This window comes from Gallus gallus, chromosome 15 (assembly GCF_016699485.2).
Source record: "Gallus gallus isolate bGalGal1 chromosome 15, bGalGal1.mat.broiler.GRCg7b, whole genome shotgun sequence".
NCBI lineage: Eukaryota > Metazoa > Chordata > Aves > Galliformes > Phasianidae > Gallus > Gallus gallus.
Genome location: NC_052546.1, coordinates 8,681,972 through 8,697,537, shown reverse-complemented (window position 1 = coordinate 8,697,537; position 15,566 = coordinate 8,681,972). Strand labels below are relative to the sequence as shown.

At 37.0% G+C, this 15,566-nt stretch overlaps 3 protein-coding genes across 10 annotated transcripts in view; 2 read left to right on the top strand and 1 right to left on the bottom strand.

The window, feature by feature from the left end:
* Positions 1-1,015, bottom strand: part of RSPH14 (radial spoke head 14 homolog) — a 77,994-nt gene extending 76,979 nt beyond the window's left edge. Inside the window, exon 1 of the mRNA XM_040648135.2 lies at positions 439-1,015. The gene's annotated coding sequence lies outside the window, so the exon portion shown is untranslated. The remainder of the gene's footprint in view (positions 1-438) is intronic.
* RAB36 (RAB36, member RAS oncogene family) lies at positions 60-15,170 on the top strand. 8 transcript variants are annotated; one of them, XM_025155523.3, is made up of 12 exons: positions 60-127; positions 1,016-1,078; positions 2,656-2,759; positions 3,885-3,973; positions 5,468-5,533; positions 6,126-6,227; positions 7,905-7,969; positions 8,336-8,387; positions 10,022-10,103; positions 10,681-10,771; positions 11,329-11,448; positions 11,669-15,170. In XM_025155523.3, exons 3-12 carry the CDS (start codon positions 2,691-2,693, stop codon positions 11,731-11,733), a joined length of 801 nt encoding a protein of 266 aa, XP_025011291.2. In that variant the 5' UTR covers positions 60-127; positions 1,016-1,078; positions 2,656-2,690; the 3' UTR covers positions 11,734-15,170. The 8 variants fall into 8 exon arrangements, with proteins under 8 accessions (XP_025011291.2, XP_046757294.1, XP_046757295.1 ...); XM_046901338.1 differs by lacking the exon at positions 60-127 and having other exon boundaries at positions 895-1,052; XM_046901339.1 differs by lacking the exon at positions 60-127 and having other exon boundaries at positions 895-1,078; positions 2,667-2,759.
* BCR (BCR activator of RhoGEF and GTPase) overlaps positions 12,695-15,566 on the top strand; it is a 106,554-nt gene continuing 103,682 nt past the window's right edge. The window contains exon 1 of the mRNA XM_025155520.2: positions 12,695-12,805. The gene's annotated coding sequence lies outside the window, so the exon portion shown is untranslated. The remainder of the gene's footprint in view (positions 12,806-15,566) is intronic.

The following is a 15,566-nucleotide window of genomic DNA, read 5'->3' as shown; positions in this document are numbered from 1 at the left end:
GCTACTAGCGTGGGGTGTGGGTTGTTGTGTGGGGAGCGGCGCTTGGCGGGTCCGCGTGTGAGGAAAGGGCGGGAAGAGCTGCAGTGTGGGATCCCGCGCCAACTGCCTTCTCCGTAAAGGAGATAATGTAATAAAACCCTGGAATAGATTCTGGTTTGTTGATCACCAAAATCCCCAGAAGAAAAATACTGCTTTTAAAAATATCTTTAGGAAAGGATGCTTTTTATTTATGTATTTATTTATTTATTTAAATGTTTTAGAACAAATTGAACTTAGTTCCCTTGAATGGATGAGACATTTACAAGCCAAAGACGTGTGAAATTTCACCATTTCAAATGAAGAATGTGAAACGTTATCCCCGTAGATGGGAAAGGAGAAGATCAAAGATTTTTCATGCCCCTCAGCTTTAACTCTGTTCTCATTCTTTTTTCACCATACCTTGGTATGTTTTTGGTTAGTGGTCATGGCATTAACTGATTTTATGTGCAGCAGAAGTCTTCCTTCAAATCCTCTGTCTGTCCACACAGTCTGTGGGCGATGCTGTTGATGGGGGGGGGGGAGGGGGTTACAGTGCCATGGAGAGTTGTGACCAAGCTCTAGCTCTGTAGGAAGAGATAATCTGGATCTCAGTGCTTATAATTCTCAGCATTTTCGGCAGCTTTGTGTTGCTCAAATCATGGTGTGGTTAATTTGTTGGTTTGGTGATTTTGTGTATGTGTGTGAGGCTTAGATGAAACACACCAAGGAAAAACAGCCTGTTGATTTTAAAACACTTCTCCTTGGTTACATTGGTCCCTCCTGGACTTTGGCTTCACTGAGATCGTTAAATTGATTATTATTTTCCTAGCTTAGTTTGTGAAAGAGCTCTAGGAGACGAGCAGTGAGTCATCCTGTGCACTCAGGACAGATACGTGCACGCTGAGGATGTGCTGAGCCAGAACTAGGAGAAAATGGAGAAATCAAGTGCCAGTGTGACACTTCTACCAGCAAGGAGGGTTCCTCTTCTTGTTTTCAGGGCTATTATTTTGGAGCACGTCATGAAGCAGATCCAGGTCTGTCTGGTTTGGAGCAGTCAAAGGTAGTATGATTTATAGAGCTGTGTATATGGTTAAAAATAAACTCTGTCATGTCGTCTTTGGTTCTGAATAACACATCAGCTGTAAATTTGGATTGGTTGTTTTCTGTTTGCTTTCAGTGTGGATCAGATCACACAAGTGCCTGAAGTGATCCCTCACAAAACTAATTCCTCCCAAAAGAGACTAAAAGGGGCATTCTAAGCAGTGGTCTGGTAGTTCTGTTGACCTTTATTCTTTGCTTATGGTTGTAAAACAGTGGTAGGGTTTTTGTTATACACTATATACTTTCTTTCTTACTTAATTACTTGTCCTTTAATTTTTTATTTTTATTTTTTTAATAAGAGAAGCTTGTTTCCTGGATGTTAAGAAGTCCAAGCCTGTTCCAGCATTGTGGAAATGTGATCATTTGAATGTGAGGGCTTCTCTTTTTTCCTGAAGTTTAGAAGTTTATATCCAAGTGAAATGAACAGCAAAACCTTTTAGCATCCTAAATGCAGTCTAAACTACTAATTTGATTAACAATACCTAGGCAATACAGATTGCTAATATGCTTAATATTAGCTCTGTAACAGTTCCCTACTCTATTAGTTCCTTGTCTGCTGGGTTAATCCTGCTCGTTTTCCTATTGCAGAGGAAAATAGCTCTATTAGGCAGGATTAGAGGACCGTTGAGTTTACTAAGGAGTAGTTTCTGATCAAAGGAATCTGAATGGCCACTAAAACAGGTTTGCTCTTCTAAAACCAGAGCCCTGCGTATGGTTAAATTACTCCATTTCAACCCCGCCTCCTCAGTCCGTGAGAGGAGGAGCGGAAGGGAACTGTTGCAAGCCTGTTGCCATGGGCACGCGGCTGCAGGCTGCTCGCGTGGCTGGGATCCTGCCGCATCTGCACTGCACGGTGAGTCCCTCCTTGCGGTTTGCTACATGAGGATTGTTCTTGTTAGATTCTTTTGAACGCCAGTAAAATACCTTACAAAGAGTCCTCTCTCAATAACGCACAAGGCTTCTTTTCATAACCAAATCATTGCCTCTCAAGTAGGATATCTTGATTTGTTTGTGATTTTCGTGTGAACATTATTCTTCCATGTCAGACTAACTACTGATTTCGTTCTTTATGAGTTGATCTTGGATGAAAGTTTGATGTTGTGCCAAGAAGTGTGGCAACACTTTGTTGTTCCTCCTTTCCCCTTCTGACCTAATGAAATCTGATATCCCCTAACATTAATAAACGTGCCTTATACAGAAGCATTTAAAATAGTGAGGTGTGGGCTTTTTAAAGTAATCACTACAAAATCATTGTGGACTACACTGATAGCAGTTGTGTTGAATTAAGTGAGCAGTTCTCTGTCCTCCTCCAGATTTAGTCAGCGCTTTTGTACTTTAAAAAAGCCACTATTTCTTTCTACGTTTTTGCAGACAGAAGTCATCCTTTTTCATGAGAAATGTGTTTTCTTTAACATGAAGTCAAAGAACTGCCAGTTGTACTAGGAGGAAACAAGTCTAAAAGGGCTGTTCATGTTTTGTTTTTAATGTTTTTCCTGTGTTGAGACAATTCCTGAATATTTTGTTTCACGTTGCAAGTTTTCTATCAGGCAGAATTGACCTGAGTTTGGAGGATGAAGTCCAACCTAAAGCATATGGTTCCCCCAGTGAGTAAGGACAGAATAATCTCCCAGTTTCCTAAGGTAAGCATTCTTTATCCCTTTGCTCAGAGGATGTATCACCTGCCATGTCTTTCCCTTGTGCTAATAGTATTTTGGTTTGATGTATATTTGATGTTTTCTGCTAAAGAAATTTATGAAATTTAAGAATTTATTTCAGAGGTGAATGTGACCTTGTTTTCCCATTCGGTGCTGATGCACTTAATAATAAACCAGGTTTCTTCCTCTAACCTTAACAGAAAGTGACTCGTGCAACAGAAGTGTTACGTTACAATATCTGTTCTTTTAGCCAAACATTAATAATTACCACACTTACAGAGTTCCTACACTGAGAGGAAATGAGAACCATAGCTGTTATTTAATATTCAAAAAGACTAATTAGGTCTGTGTAGAGTTTTCTCTTGAAGAATTTGAAGCAATTTTAATCTTCTGTGTGAGTAGGAAACTTAGTCATACTGTAGATCAAATGTAGTAGGCACTGTAGCAAAACAGATAGTGAAGATCATTCTTACCCCTAAAGAATTTTATCCCTGAAGTAGAATAGAATGGTTAGGGGCAGGTAAGGACAAAGAATTGCCATTCTGTTCTTAATTTTGTTCAAAACATGCTTTTAAGAGGATTTTCTACTTTTTTCTTCATCTCAACCTCCTATTTTGCTTTTGATTTTATGAAAAATGTCAGTGTTGTTTTAAGTAAATATGAGGCAAAACATATTTTCCTTGTTTGTAGCCTGCTAAGCTTACTGGAAAATCACTAATAAAATTAGTGTTTCACACAACTAAGAGATCTAAAAGACTTTGTAGTCTGATTTGCTAGTAATGTGTTCCCACTTGCATTTTTCTTGAATGTCTTAGATTACTAGAATTATTTAAGATAATTAATATTGTACAAATGGTTTGACATATATATTTACTGTGGAAGTTCATTAGGGCTCTGATATTTGGTGGATCTGTGTAGAGGAATTTTACAAACATATCTGTGCATCAGCCTTATTGCCTTCTAACCCAAACTATCCCTTTTCACTAACCAGAGTATCCCCATGTTTGACAAGCTTTTTGAAGTAAACTTCTATCACACCTTGCTGATTTGGCTTCTTGATAGCTAGACATTATAGACTTTATCTCAGTTGCTGTTCTCTTGTGTCTCCAGTGGTACACTCCTGAGGCCTGTCTACAGTTCAAAGACCACTTCCATGCGCAGCTCAGGACTGCCTGTCAGCAGAGCACTGGAACAACTGGGCAAGTTTCTAATAAACCGTGTGTGCAATGGGACAAGTATTTTAACCTCTTTATAGCCTGATTCCTTCATAAGCTTTTTTCCTGATTCCACATATTGAACATTCCAGTGTGAAGTCAGCTAGGTCTTTCCCTGTGGTTCTTCTATGCTGTTTCACAGTAAATGAATGAAATGCTGCTTCTTTATATAAGTTTTAAAGATCTTTTTCTTCTTGGCTGAAGTGAAGTTGAACAAATAGAGTGGTTGTTTAGCAACAGATAGCTTAGTTTAAAGGATTAACCAACTGTTTAAAATTAGTGTTGAATTTTGGTCATGTAAGTCAGCATAAAAAGAAAGTCCTAGAGCATTTGCAAGGAAAAGAACAGATGTACTGACACCAGTAGAGAGTACAGAAGGACTGCACACTGAGTGTACCAAATAAGAACTTGATAAAGGCTTTGGAGCAGATATAAACACAGCAGTCTTAAATTGCTTTAAGCACATAAGAATCTAGCTTTAATATTTTAAAAGTATCTATGGTGAGAAGTTGTCTTAAATGTTTCCTTAAAACTGGAGCAAAATTCTGAACTAAAAAAATCTAATAAAAAAAAAAATCTTGAATTCTAATATTCTTTCAATATTTTCTCTTGGCATCTCTCTCCCAGAACACACACGTAGTAGATTTAATTTGTAGTGAGTTAAGCCTGATATAACCAGATGCAGCATTCAATACAAGATTGAATCTTTTGTTTGAAAAGCCATTCTTTGATACAACAATATTAAACCTCCTAAGCCTTTTCTGTAGCATGTGCAGGGGAGATGTCAATTGAAGATTCAGTCAGCAAATAACGTACACTCATTTATCCACCTGTATCTCCTAACAGATACACTACATTTCAATTTTAAGAGTGCAGGTGAGTCACCTTCAGCCCATCTGCTGTATTCTGTGGGAGAACCCAGAGCAAAGAGAATTATTTGCATGAGGCAAGTTTCAGATTAATGTTATTTCAGGTAGTCAGAAAATGTATTGGCTCTAACCATTATTTTTTCCCAGAGACAGATTCTGCAATGGGTTATTTTATTATCAGCATTTTCTTGTTTGTGCACTTAAAATTTGATTCTATACTATTAAAGTCAATGAAAAGCTCATAATTAATTTTAGTGTCAGAAAAGAATAAACTTGTACTTTTAAAGGGCTAATAAGGATGTAGATGCTATATGGTCTTAAGTGCAAACTGCCAAGTGTATAATCTTTCCTTGAAAGCATTTCTAATAAAGTCTTTCTGCCCCATAGAAATTATATACAAAGTAAGAAATGGGCTAATTCTGCTCCAGAGTTTTTGACCTTTGTCTTACTGTTTAAGACTCTGATCCTGCTGCAGCATTGTGGTGTTCGGGTAAACTGGAGTTGTAGATGCATTAATCACTCACAATTTAAGGATCTACATCAGAATTGCTACAGAAAGAATATTGAAGTTACTACTAAAGCATTAAATATTTTTGAATATTTGTAACAGGCTGAAAATATCCAAAGTGGTGGTGGTAGGAGACGTCTATGTTGGGAAAACTAGCCTCATCCACAGGTATGGTGTATTTCTGCAGATGGATTGGTTCTGCTCTTTTCCAAGTTGAAAGTGTATCCCTTGTTGCAGTAAAGCTTTCAGGAATCTGAACTGAATATATATTTAGTCAAATGTGATACAGTGCAGTATTTGCCAGACCTTGCAAACAGCTCTTGTGCATTTTGCAAGTTCAGTGAACAGAGCTCTGAGTTTCTGTAGCTTGTGATTGCATTCTGTCTGTTTCTATTTTCAATTATTTCTACATTCCAAGTAAATTTGTTAGCTATTAATCTCATTAATAATCACGTGTTCCTTAGTTATTTATGACCCAAAATATATCATCTTGTAACTAAAACTATGATGCTGTCTCTCCTAGAAATTGTTTTGATTCTTATCTCATCCTGAGAACTTACTAGATGTATGTACTTTCCAGCTTGTTATTCAGTATTTTTTAATAATTAATCTCTTAATGTTTTTATAAATATTTCTGCTCTATAGCCATTCCACTATTAGTTCTTTTCTGTATAATTTATCTTTGTGATAGTGTTACTTTGCAGCTATCTGTAGCCATAAGTTGCTAATATTTCATCCTTCCCCCCCTCCTTCATTGCAGGTTCTGTAAAGATCGTTTTGAACGAGATTACAAGGCGACCATTGGGGTGGATTTTGAAATTGAACGTTTTGAAATAGTTGGAATACCATATAATCTCCAGATGTAAGTTGAAACATGGGTTAAGTTCCACATACAGTACAATCTCGGAAGAGCTTAAGCTGCTACAGGTTCTGGTAGTACAAAGATTAAAAAAAAAAAAAAACCCATAGCATAATATGATCTAAAAAACAGGTTCTGTACCAGGACTTGCAGTTTTAATGAAATAAATGAATCAGTAAAATCTCTAATTTCCTCTTGGATCTCACATTCCTGGAAATGTTATAATTTTGTCAATGAAAATTCATTTTGGAAGTCTTGCAGTTCTTTTCAGTGCAGTTCTTTTTTACTCAAGCTTCTTGGAAGAGAAGCAGAAGCTTTTGCAACACATTTTGTTGGGTGCTAGCATTGTACTACTCTGCCATTTGGGTTTAGTAGGCTTTATGAGCACAGAACTTGACTTCACTGAAGGGGGTCGGGGGGTTCCTGCATTAATTGAAATCAATTTTATGGACTCCGATGATTTCAGCATCTCCTAATTGCAAAATAACTGTCTTTCTCTAAATCCCAGAAAGATCTAAGTGCTTTTATTAGAATGTGTATCTAAAGTCTTTCTGATCTTCGGCTATGTTGATCAGCTTAGTAGGAATCCTGGCCTTCTCTCCACTGCTTTGGTTCCACTGAAGAATGTCCTTTGCTATTTTAATTGGCTAACTGTATTGTTTCATAAAGTCCATTATTTAATTATCTATAGTGTGATGTAGGGCAGAAATATGATTCATTGAATGAAGCATTTTAGTGCGTGAATCTTAAAATCTTTTTGCTTAGGAACACATTTTCTCTGAAATATCAGTGCCTAGAGATGTAAACAGATGGCTAGTGAGATTTACTGAAAAACACTCAGAAATCATTTCTTACCAATTTCAGTGCCATTTTGTTTTTGAAAATTCAATTCAGCACTGCTTTTCTGAAACTTGAGTGCCTTTAAAACCTGCACTGATATATCAATATGTTGTCAGCTGAAACAATAAGGTTCATGAGCTGCTAAACTTTAGGTTGTGTTATCTTCAGATTCTTTGGTGGCAGTGTAGAACGTTTCCATTTGATAAGCACTGGTGCCCCCTCTTGCTGAGAAATTTCTGTACAAGCTGCATTTACAAGTACTGGCAGTGCTATGCTGTAACAAAGTCCCAGACTTCTGTAGGTGGGAGAACTGTGTATCATCTTCATGAATTAGCAGCTCTTTCTTTTCTTTTTCAATTTTATTTTTTTATTTATTATTTAATGATGTTATTAATGGACTGGTATCAAAGCATCAGTTGCAAGATTTCAGAATGAGCAAATGTATGATTTAGCTAGTATTAGTGCAGAAAATGCATTTTCAAAATTAGATTGCCATGGAAAGATATAAATATGATATAGATGAAGCTGAGATGTTTTAAGAAAAGAGTATTACCATACAGAATACAAATGTTGGAATTGTGTCTCAGAGAACGGTCTCCAAAATGACCAGTTACAGAAATTCACTCTGGATAAAACCAGAACTGAAATGGCTTAATTAAATAATAGGGCTTTACTATATTTCTATCAGAAGTTAATGAATAACATGTTCCAGATGGAGAAGAGTGTGATACCACACAAGTGTTACCATCTTGTACCAGTCTGTTGCTTCATTAGTATGTTTGCTCAGGTTACGCTTGATTTCATTAACCTGAAGATTCTTTTTTTTCCCCCATTGCACAGATGGGACACAGCAGGTCAGGAAAAGTTCAAGTGCATTGCATCTGCTTATTACCGAGGAGCAGAGGGTGAGAACAATATTAATTTGATACTGCCTGTAACAGGAGATTGTATATACATCTATACATGCTCTTTTGAAAGATACATGTGGATACATGCAGTGGAATGGAATTCCCATTATTGGGAAGAGGAAGAGACTGAAAATCTCATGAATACATTTGTTGCAAGCTCTGAATGTTTTGATGATGAAATGATTAAAAAATTGGTATTGGGAAGGATGGGGAATCAGCCTAACAGTGTCTTCTGAGTCCTCCATGTTAAATCTACTGTTGTACTGTATGTGTTATTTCTGTTTAAAAAGATGAGTTAAACTGGAGAGATTTCTGAAATGCTTTTAAACTTAATTACTTTTTTTTCCTGTCCTTTCATTACAGTTATAATAACAGTGTTTGATCTAGCTGATATCCAGACTTTGGATCACACCAAGTAAGCTTCTGTATTTTTGCTTAGCCTTTACAGCTTTCACAGAAGGCTTAATTCCATTGCATAGTCTATAGTTGCTGAGAACTTGCTGGATCATAAGAGTGTTTTATTCTGAGCTGTGAACTAAAGGGTGATAGTCACATATTCGAGATATTTAGGGTGGGATTTTTCTGAGAAAAATTCTGAACATCAATTTGGACTTCTTATCTTTGACTTCCTTTTACAGTCAGAGGAGAGAGAAAGGCACTTCAATAAAAGTGGTATCCTTAGAAAACTAGCACAGGAAGAGATTAGGTGCATCTCAAAGACATCTTTTTCCCCCCATTTGCTGTAAACAGAGTAAGATGTTTACATCTAGTTTAGGTAATGAAACTGATGCATTTCATGCATATTCTCAAGAGCAGCTAATTTTCTATGTACACTGCTAGTCCAGTGTTTTTTATTATTTGTCTAGTTTCTGTAGTGATTCTGTTGGAACACAGCAGAGTAGTTCAACTAGAAGGGACTCTCAGAGATCATCTGGTCCAACTTCCTGACCTCTTAGGGTCTAATTAAAAGTTAGAGGATGTTATTGATGGCATTATCCAAATGTATCTTGAGCACTAACAGACATGTGACATCAGCCACCTCTCTAGAAAATCTGTTTCAGTGTTTGACCCTTACAGTAAAAAGTTTTTCCTAATGTGTAGTATGAGCCTCTCAGGCACACTGTACCTCACATATTGAGAGATATGCTATCAAAATGAAACAAACAAACAAACCTATAACACCCAATATCTACATAGACCTTATGTTTTTAATTCAAAATGTATTAGTTCAGGTACTTGAAATTGTTTGTTTGTAGCAGCACACTAACTGATGCGAGTAAACTTCCTTCACTTTAAGTGCAGGCAGCAAAACACCATGTGGATCTGTGACGACTATAAAGCAGTTATGTGTTTTTCTACAACTTGTACTTTGTCTTATTTAAATGCATACTAGGGGCTTTCCTCAGACTATTGCTGTGCTATTTAACACCTTTACATATGACTTTGTAAAATTATATATATATTAGTGTCTCTGCTTGACTGAAAATAATTGAAACGTGAACTTGATTTCCACCCCCCACATGCTCTTCCTTCCTTGACTTGTGTTGGATGACTCCAGAGGAACCTGGTTGCCAGAGTAACAAATATATACAAGCTTATGAGACAAGAGTCATGCATCCTAAGGAGATGCTTTATGATCTTACTGAAGAGATCATTACACTCTTCTTTTTTTCCCTTTGTTGCCTAATCTGATATGTTGTTTATTTTTTTTTAATTCTGCTTCTTTTTTTTCATTATCACTATAAAGACTTTGCCCTCTTCCATTATGCTGAGTATCATTATACTCATCCCTGAGAATTAATATTATTGTGGAATTTACACTGTACAGTGAGCATGTTCCCACTTTTCAGTAGTGGAAGGCATGCATTCAGTGGAGCTGGAATACCTCCTGTTCCCTTTCTGTCTCAAAAAAAGAGAAAAAGAAAAAAGGTTTTGACACTCTCACATAAGCTCATTCTCTGGCTTTTCTTGTGAGCCTGTTATCTGTTTCTATCTCATTTGTTCCATACTGCCTCTGACTGATTCTCTCATCTCTCTTCTACTTTTAAGGCAGTGGCTGGAAGATGCTTTGAGGGAAAATGAGGCAAATTCCATCTTCATCTTTCTGGTTGGAACAAAAAAAGATTTGGTGGTGAGCAAATAGCAAGATACTGATATGACTGATCACAGATAGCAGATGAGTGGGAAAATGAAGTACAAGAAAGAAAAATGTATTAAAGGGGGAAGAAGTCTTGAAGAAGAGATAAGAGAAATTAAAAAGAAAAAAGCAGGAGGTGGGGAGAGAAAACCTTGTATTTGAGCATACTATAAATAGATTGAGTAGAAAAAAGGATCTGCGACAGAGGTAAGAAGGATTAAATAAACAAACAAACAAAAAAAATCATTATTAGTCAGTCCTCAAACTTTCTGCTAAAGGCAATTGATTGTAACAAGAATTTGAAGACCAGTAACTGCGCTATTTTCTTAATTGCTCACTACCCCACTGATAGATACAATTGTTGCCCTTGGTAGCTATTTTGCTTCGATGTAACAGAAGGTAGATGGAGACTTCCAATTTAAAAACAGCGCTGTAGTGTCTGATGGCACAAGTTCTCAGGCAAGGATCAAAATGGTACTGTGAAAACTGGAAGCATCACACTATAGGTGCTATTTCTGTGCTATTACCAGCATACTTCTTATGTTAAAGGTGTTCCTTGGTTTTTACTTAGTCAGATGCTGTTTGTGAAAGGACAGAGCTAGATGCTATCCGCTTTGCCAATGACATGCAAGCAGAATACTGGTCAGTTTCAGCCAAAACAGGTAAGTTACTGCAAAGGATATAAAAATAATGTAACCAGAGAGACTAATGTTAAAGTGTAAGGAAGCTGAAGTTCACTATATGTTTATTTCAATATATTTTTAAAACTCTTGTTGCATTTTATTCCTTTTGGAGACTTCATATTTATTAATGGTTGATTTTCAGTTAATCATCTGCATGTGTGCTTTCACTGTTGTGTTTACAGAAAGGTGTGCTTAAGCTACTGCAATGTCTAAGCATGTTTAATTCATGGATAATTACATAAACACATGTATGCACTTTTCCTTGATTAGGAATGAAAATATTGTGCCACAAACTGAAACCTCTTTGTTGTTGAGTTTAAAACAAACAAACAAAAAACCAAACAAAGGGTACATTATTCTAGAGTGGGAAGAAAGACAAGTTCTCCCTGCAGTGATCAGAACAGATGACAGATTGCTGGAGATGCCTGACCCTAACCAGTATTAAGCAGTGGTCTGTTCATAGGTATGCCTGTTCATATCTATCAGGCACTGATATGCAGTTGTAAAAAACGCATCCTTTTTGTTCTGTTTCCTAGGGGAAAATGTCAAAGAGTTCTTCTCTCGAGTTGCTGCCTTGGCCTTTGAACAGTCCATGATAAGGGAACTGGAGAAAACCACGGGGCACATGGCTCAAATTGGGACGGGAAACCTCATCCGTATGTTAAGTTTTGCTTGTCTGTATTTTGCATTTTTATGATCTCGAGGGGATGAGACTGGGGATGTTTATTGAGCACTGAAGCCTGTCTCACACAACTGCAGGCATATTAACTTCAGTGTCTACCTGAGTGACTGGAGCTTCATTCAGCTCTTGTTACCTTTAATACTGGATGATATTATTTCTTATGAATTGCATTTATAACTTTTTGGTTTCTACAGGACTGGAACAGAACCTGATGGAAATCCCAGAAGGCAATGCTCAAGAAAGCTCAAGTTGCTGTTGACTTTCAACTCTTTCTGCAAGTGCCACACTTCTCTGTAGTCCAGCATAGAGTACCTGCAACAACAAAAGCTCTAAAACCAGAATTAAAAGCTTGTATTTTTAGAAATGAGGGAGAACAACCTTATTCAGACTTCCTTTCTGAGACTTCTCTTGTTGTTGAAGGCTTACTTGTGCTGAATTGTATTGTTATATAGGCTTCTTTCTGTGTAGTAAAAATATGACATCCTTGTCTCAATGCAAGAGGACATTGCCATCACTGTGTTCTCACCTATCTGCCAGAAAAACTTGTAGTCAGAAGTTATATAACTGTATCATGTTGGGTTTTGGTAATTTTCTAGAAATCTTGAATACTGAAGTTGCATTCTCATGGGAGCAGAACACAAATGGCAACTTGGAAAAAAGGGTGCTACCCATGGTTTTGCCTTAAAAAAAAAAAAAAGAAAAAGAAAAAAGAGAGAGAGATTAGACCATAGCATAACATTATTCACATTATTCTAGCTTGCTTTTATGCATTACAAGTTTATTAAAGCTTTTACGAAAGCACCACTTTAAGAAAAAAAAAGAAAGGAATAGTTATGAAAGCACACAAATGCAGGCTGTGTAGTTTTCAGTGATTTCTCCATCCAGAAAAAAAATCTACTTTTCTCTTTTCCACTAAAGAATCAAAGCCCAACATTCAAATATTCCCAAGCCTGGGAGAGGTCCTGATAGGAACCCCTCTGTTTTATCCTGGCTGCCAATTATTCAAAAAATGCTACCAGATAATAATGCTATAATTTTTCAGCATCTTCAATATGACAGAATAGTCTCATAATGATGCATGACATATTTCATTCATGTATGAAATGATGCATGACATATTTTCAGTCTTCCATAAGGGATGCAGAATTCTTCTTTGCATTAATCTTCACAAAAATTGTCTACGCTGCAGTTCTGTTTAGTTGCTAAGAATAATTGTTGGCATTTTATTGTAATTCATTTTTTTTGTTTGTTTATAGTATTGTACCATGATTTTGGAGCCATATGCAGTCTCAGTCACAGTCATACCTACCTGTGGTAGGAACTCTGAGCTGGTAAGGTTAGATTCAGTACTCTTGCTAAACTTTTAGTCACTCTATCTGCCTTTACTGGACAAGATAATTTGATCACTTGATGATAGGAGTAATTTGCTCCACTGCTTAATGGAAGCTATAATAGCAGAGAAAGAACTTTTGCCAATTTGTGAAAAGTTTAAAACTATATGTGGATTTAGATGGATGGATGGGAAATGGTGGAGTTTTCCCAAGTAGACATATGCTTATTATGCCACAAGTTGTTTGCCTTAAGAGGTCATCGTTACTGAATGCTTACTGTAGAACCTGCTCTTTGAGCACACTGCTGATACTTGGTGTGCTGGCTGGAACAAAAATCATTGCTGCAGTTCTATATTTTCAAATACCCTTTGACTTAACCTTGTGCAGTTATTTAGAGATTACAATCATTGCCTAATGTGGGGAGATTGGCTCTAGGCAACTCTGAATGTCACTCGAGTAAAGCAGCTGTATGAAGATATCCTCCTCTTTGGGTAGGAATGACTGATGCCAAAAGATACTGCTGTTATAAAAACCATTCCTGTTGACAAATGACATTGCCAGAAATTTGAATGACAAATAACATTGTCTGAAATTACAGTATAAATATTTACTCAGTATATGTGATTGTGTTAGTATGATTGATTTTGGTAATTAGGTTTCAACTCCATAAGTACAAAAGTTAAAAGGAAATACATAAAAAATTATAGAGGAATGAAATGAGTACATCTTGCTGAACAGAAAGACTGCTCCTCTGTATCAGCAGCTTATAGCTTTTTAGTTCTAAGACTAATCCAGCATTACATGCTATGCTACATAAGAAAGCATGGAACATGTTCTGTAGTGCTCTAAATTTCATACTGCAGCTGGGGAGAAAGAAGAAAATATATAGCTAGTTACAGGTTACAGTTTTGGAAGATGTTCATTCAGTCAATATAGAAAGTACAGTACCTGGAAAATTGAGAAAATAAAGATAGACATTTGATATTCAATCTACACATTGAGTATGGCCTGCAGGTCAAGGAAAGTGATCCTACTCTTAAGCACTGGTGAGATTTCACCTGGAATATTGAGTCCAAATGTGAAGTCTCCAGCACAGGAGAGACATGGACCTGTTGGGGTGCATCCAGTGAAAGGCCACAAACATGATCCAAGGGTTGGAACACCTCCACTGTGAGGACATGCTGAGGGCTGGGGCTGTGCAGCATGGAGAAGAGAAGGCTTAGGGGAGAACTGAGAACAGCCTTTCAGAATCTAAAGGGGAGATATGGGAAAGAAGGGGACAGACTCTTTAACAGGTCTGTGTGATAGGACAAGGGGAAAGGGTTTCAAATTAAAAGAGGGGAGATTTAGATTGGATATAAGAAGTTTTTTTTTTTTTACAGTGAGGGCGGTGAGGCACTGCATAGGCTGCCCAGTGAGGTGGTGGTACCCAGTCCCTGCAGACATTCAAGGCTCTGAGCAACATGATCTTGCTTATAGATGCATTGCATATAGATCCACTGCAGGGGCATTGGAAGGCACCTTCAAATGTCATCTAGTCCAATTCAAATGGTTCAGTGACTGTAAGCTAAAAATATTCTAGATTCTCAACCATTTATTTCCTCAAAAATTGTTTGAAAAAGTGAGGGGAAAGGTAGCTTACAACCTTTTAATTACTTTTATTTTTCTGTGACTTATGATGTAAACTAGAGTAATTACAAATAATGTAATAGACATCTAGAATCTTTTTTTTTTTTTTTAAGTCAATTTTTTTCCCCAATTGATTCTGTTGGCAAGGACAACAATATAGCATTTGGTGAAGATGAATATGTATGGGTATGTAAAGAGTTCTTTATCTGATTGTGGAATATTCTGACCTGCATCTCTTTGACAAGATGATGAATATATGCTCTACTTGTACCATGTCTGATACTGAGTGAGCACCATAGGCACGATCTTTGTGCTTACTGAGTTTGAACGAGAGTAGAAAAAGATGTTTTACTCTACTGCTGTGTATTATGTATGCATATAAAACATGTTGCATTTCTGTAATGCTTTTCAGAAGCAATTTTACAAGCCCATTAGAGCCACATAACCATTGCTTCATACTGTGCTGTGCATGAGTACTGCTAACCTCATATTACTGATAGAAGCTCTTAGAAATAGTATTAGAATCCTTTGTTTGCATATGGAAATTTTTCTATGAACTGATTTGAAACTCAGAATTTTGTGTGTTGTTATCATCCATTTATTCTCAGTTTGCTTCTTTGTTAAAGACATTAATGTAACAGGAAATAATTTATATAGTAGTTATTATTCTAAAGATGTGCTTCAAGGCTGTTTGCTACCCAAGATGAACAGGTCTGAGCCTGGATTTCTGACCAAATTTTGCTTGCATCTGTATTTTTTTGGACATAAGCAGGTGTCTTGTTATGCAGTTTGAGCACTCCTGAAGTGTGTCAGAGAAGGAAACTTGGACACAATACCAGTTACTGTCATTTGAAGGACAGTAATTTACCTATAGGGTGGACAAGTTCAGTGTGGCTGCAGCAGCAGTCCCTCAGCTGAGTATTATCTACACCTGTGGTGCATTCTTGTAGTTTCACTTGGCTGTTACTGAGCAGACAAACTGGTCTGTCTCTTTCCTAGGAGCACTGATAATGGTTCTGGAGGTCCAAAGGCAGGTTTTGCAGGATGTCTTCCTGTCTATGCTAGGTGGGTGCTAGGTTGCAGTGCAGACACAGGGTCACTACCTACAGCTGCAAAATGAATCAGGAGTAAA

What these genes read in the sequence shown, in the direction of transcription:
- RAB36 (XM_025155523.3), top strand. Translation starts at nt 2,691, where the DNA reads ATGAAGTCCAACCTAAAGCATATGGTTCCCCCAGTGAGTAAGGACAGA. An exon ending in CAGAGCACTGGAACAACTGG is followed by an intron (nt 3,974 to 5,467) that starts GCAAGTTTCTAA and finishes TATTTGTAACAG; the next exon opens with GCTGAAAATATCCAAAGTGG. An exon ending in GAACAAAAAAAGATTTGGTG is followed by an intron (nt 10,104 to 10,680) that starts GTGAGCAAATAG and finishes GTTTTTACTTAG; the next exon opens with TCAGATGCTGTTTGTGAAAG.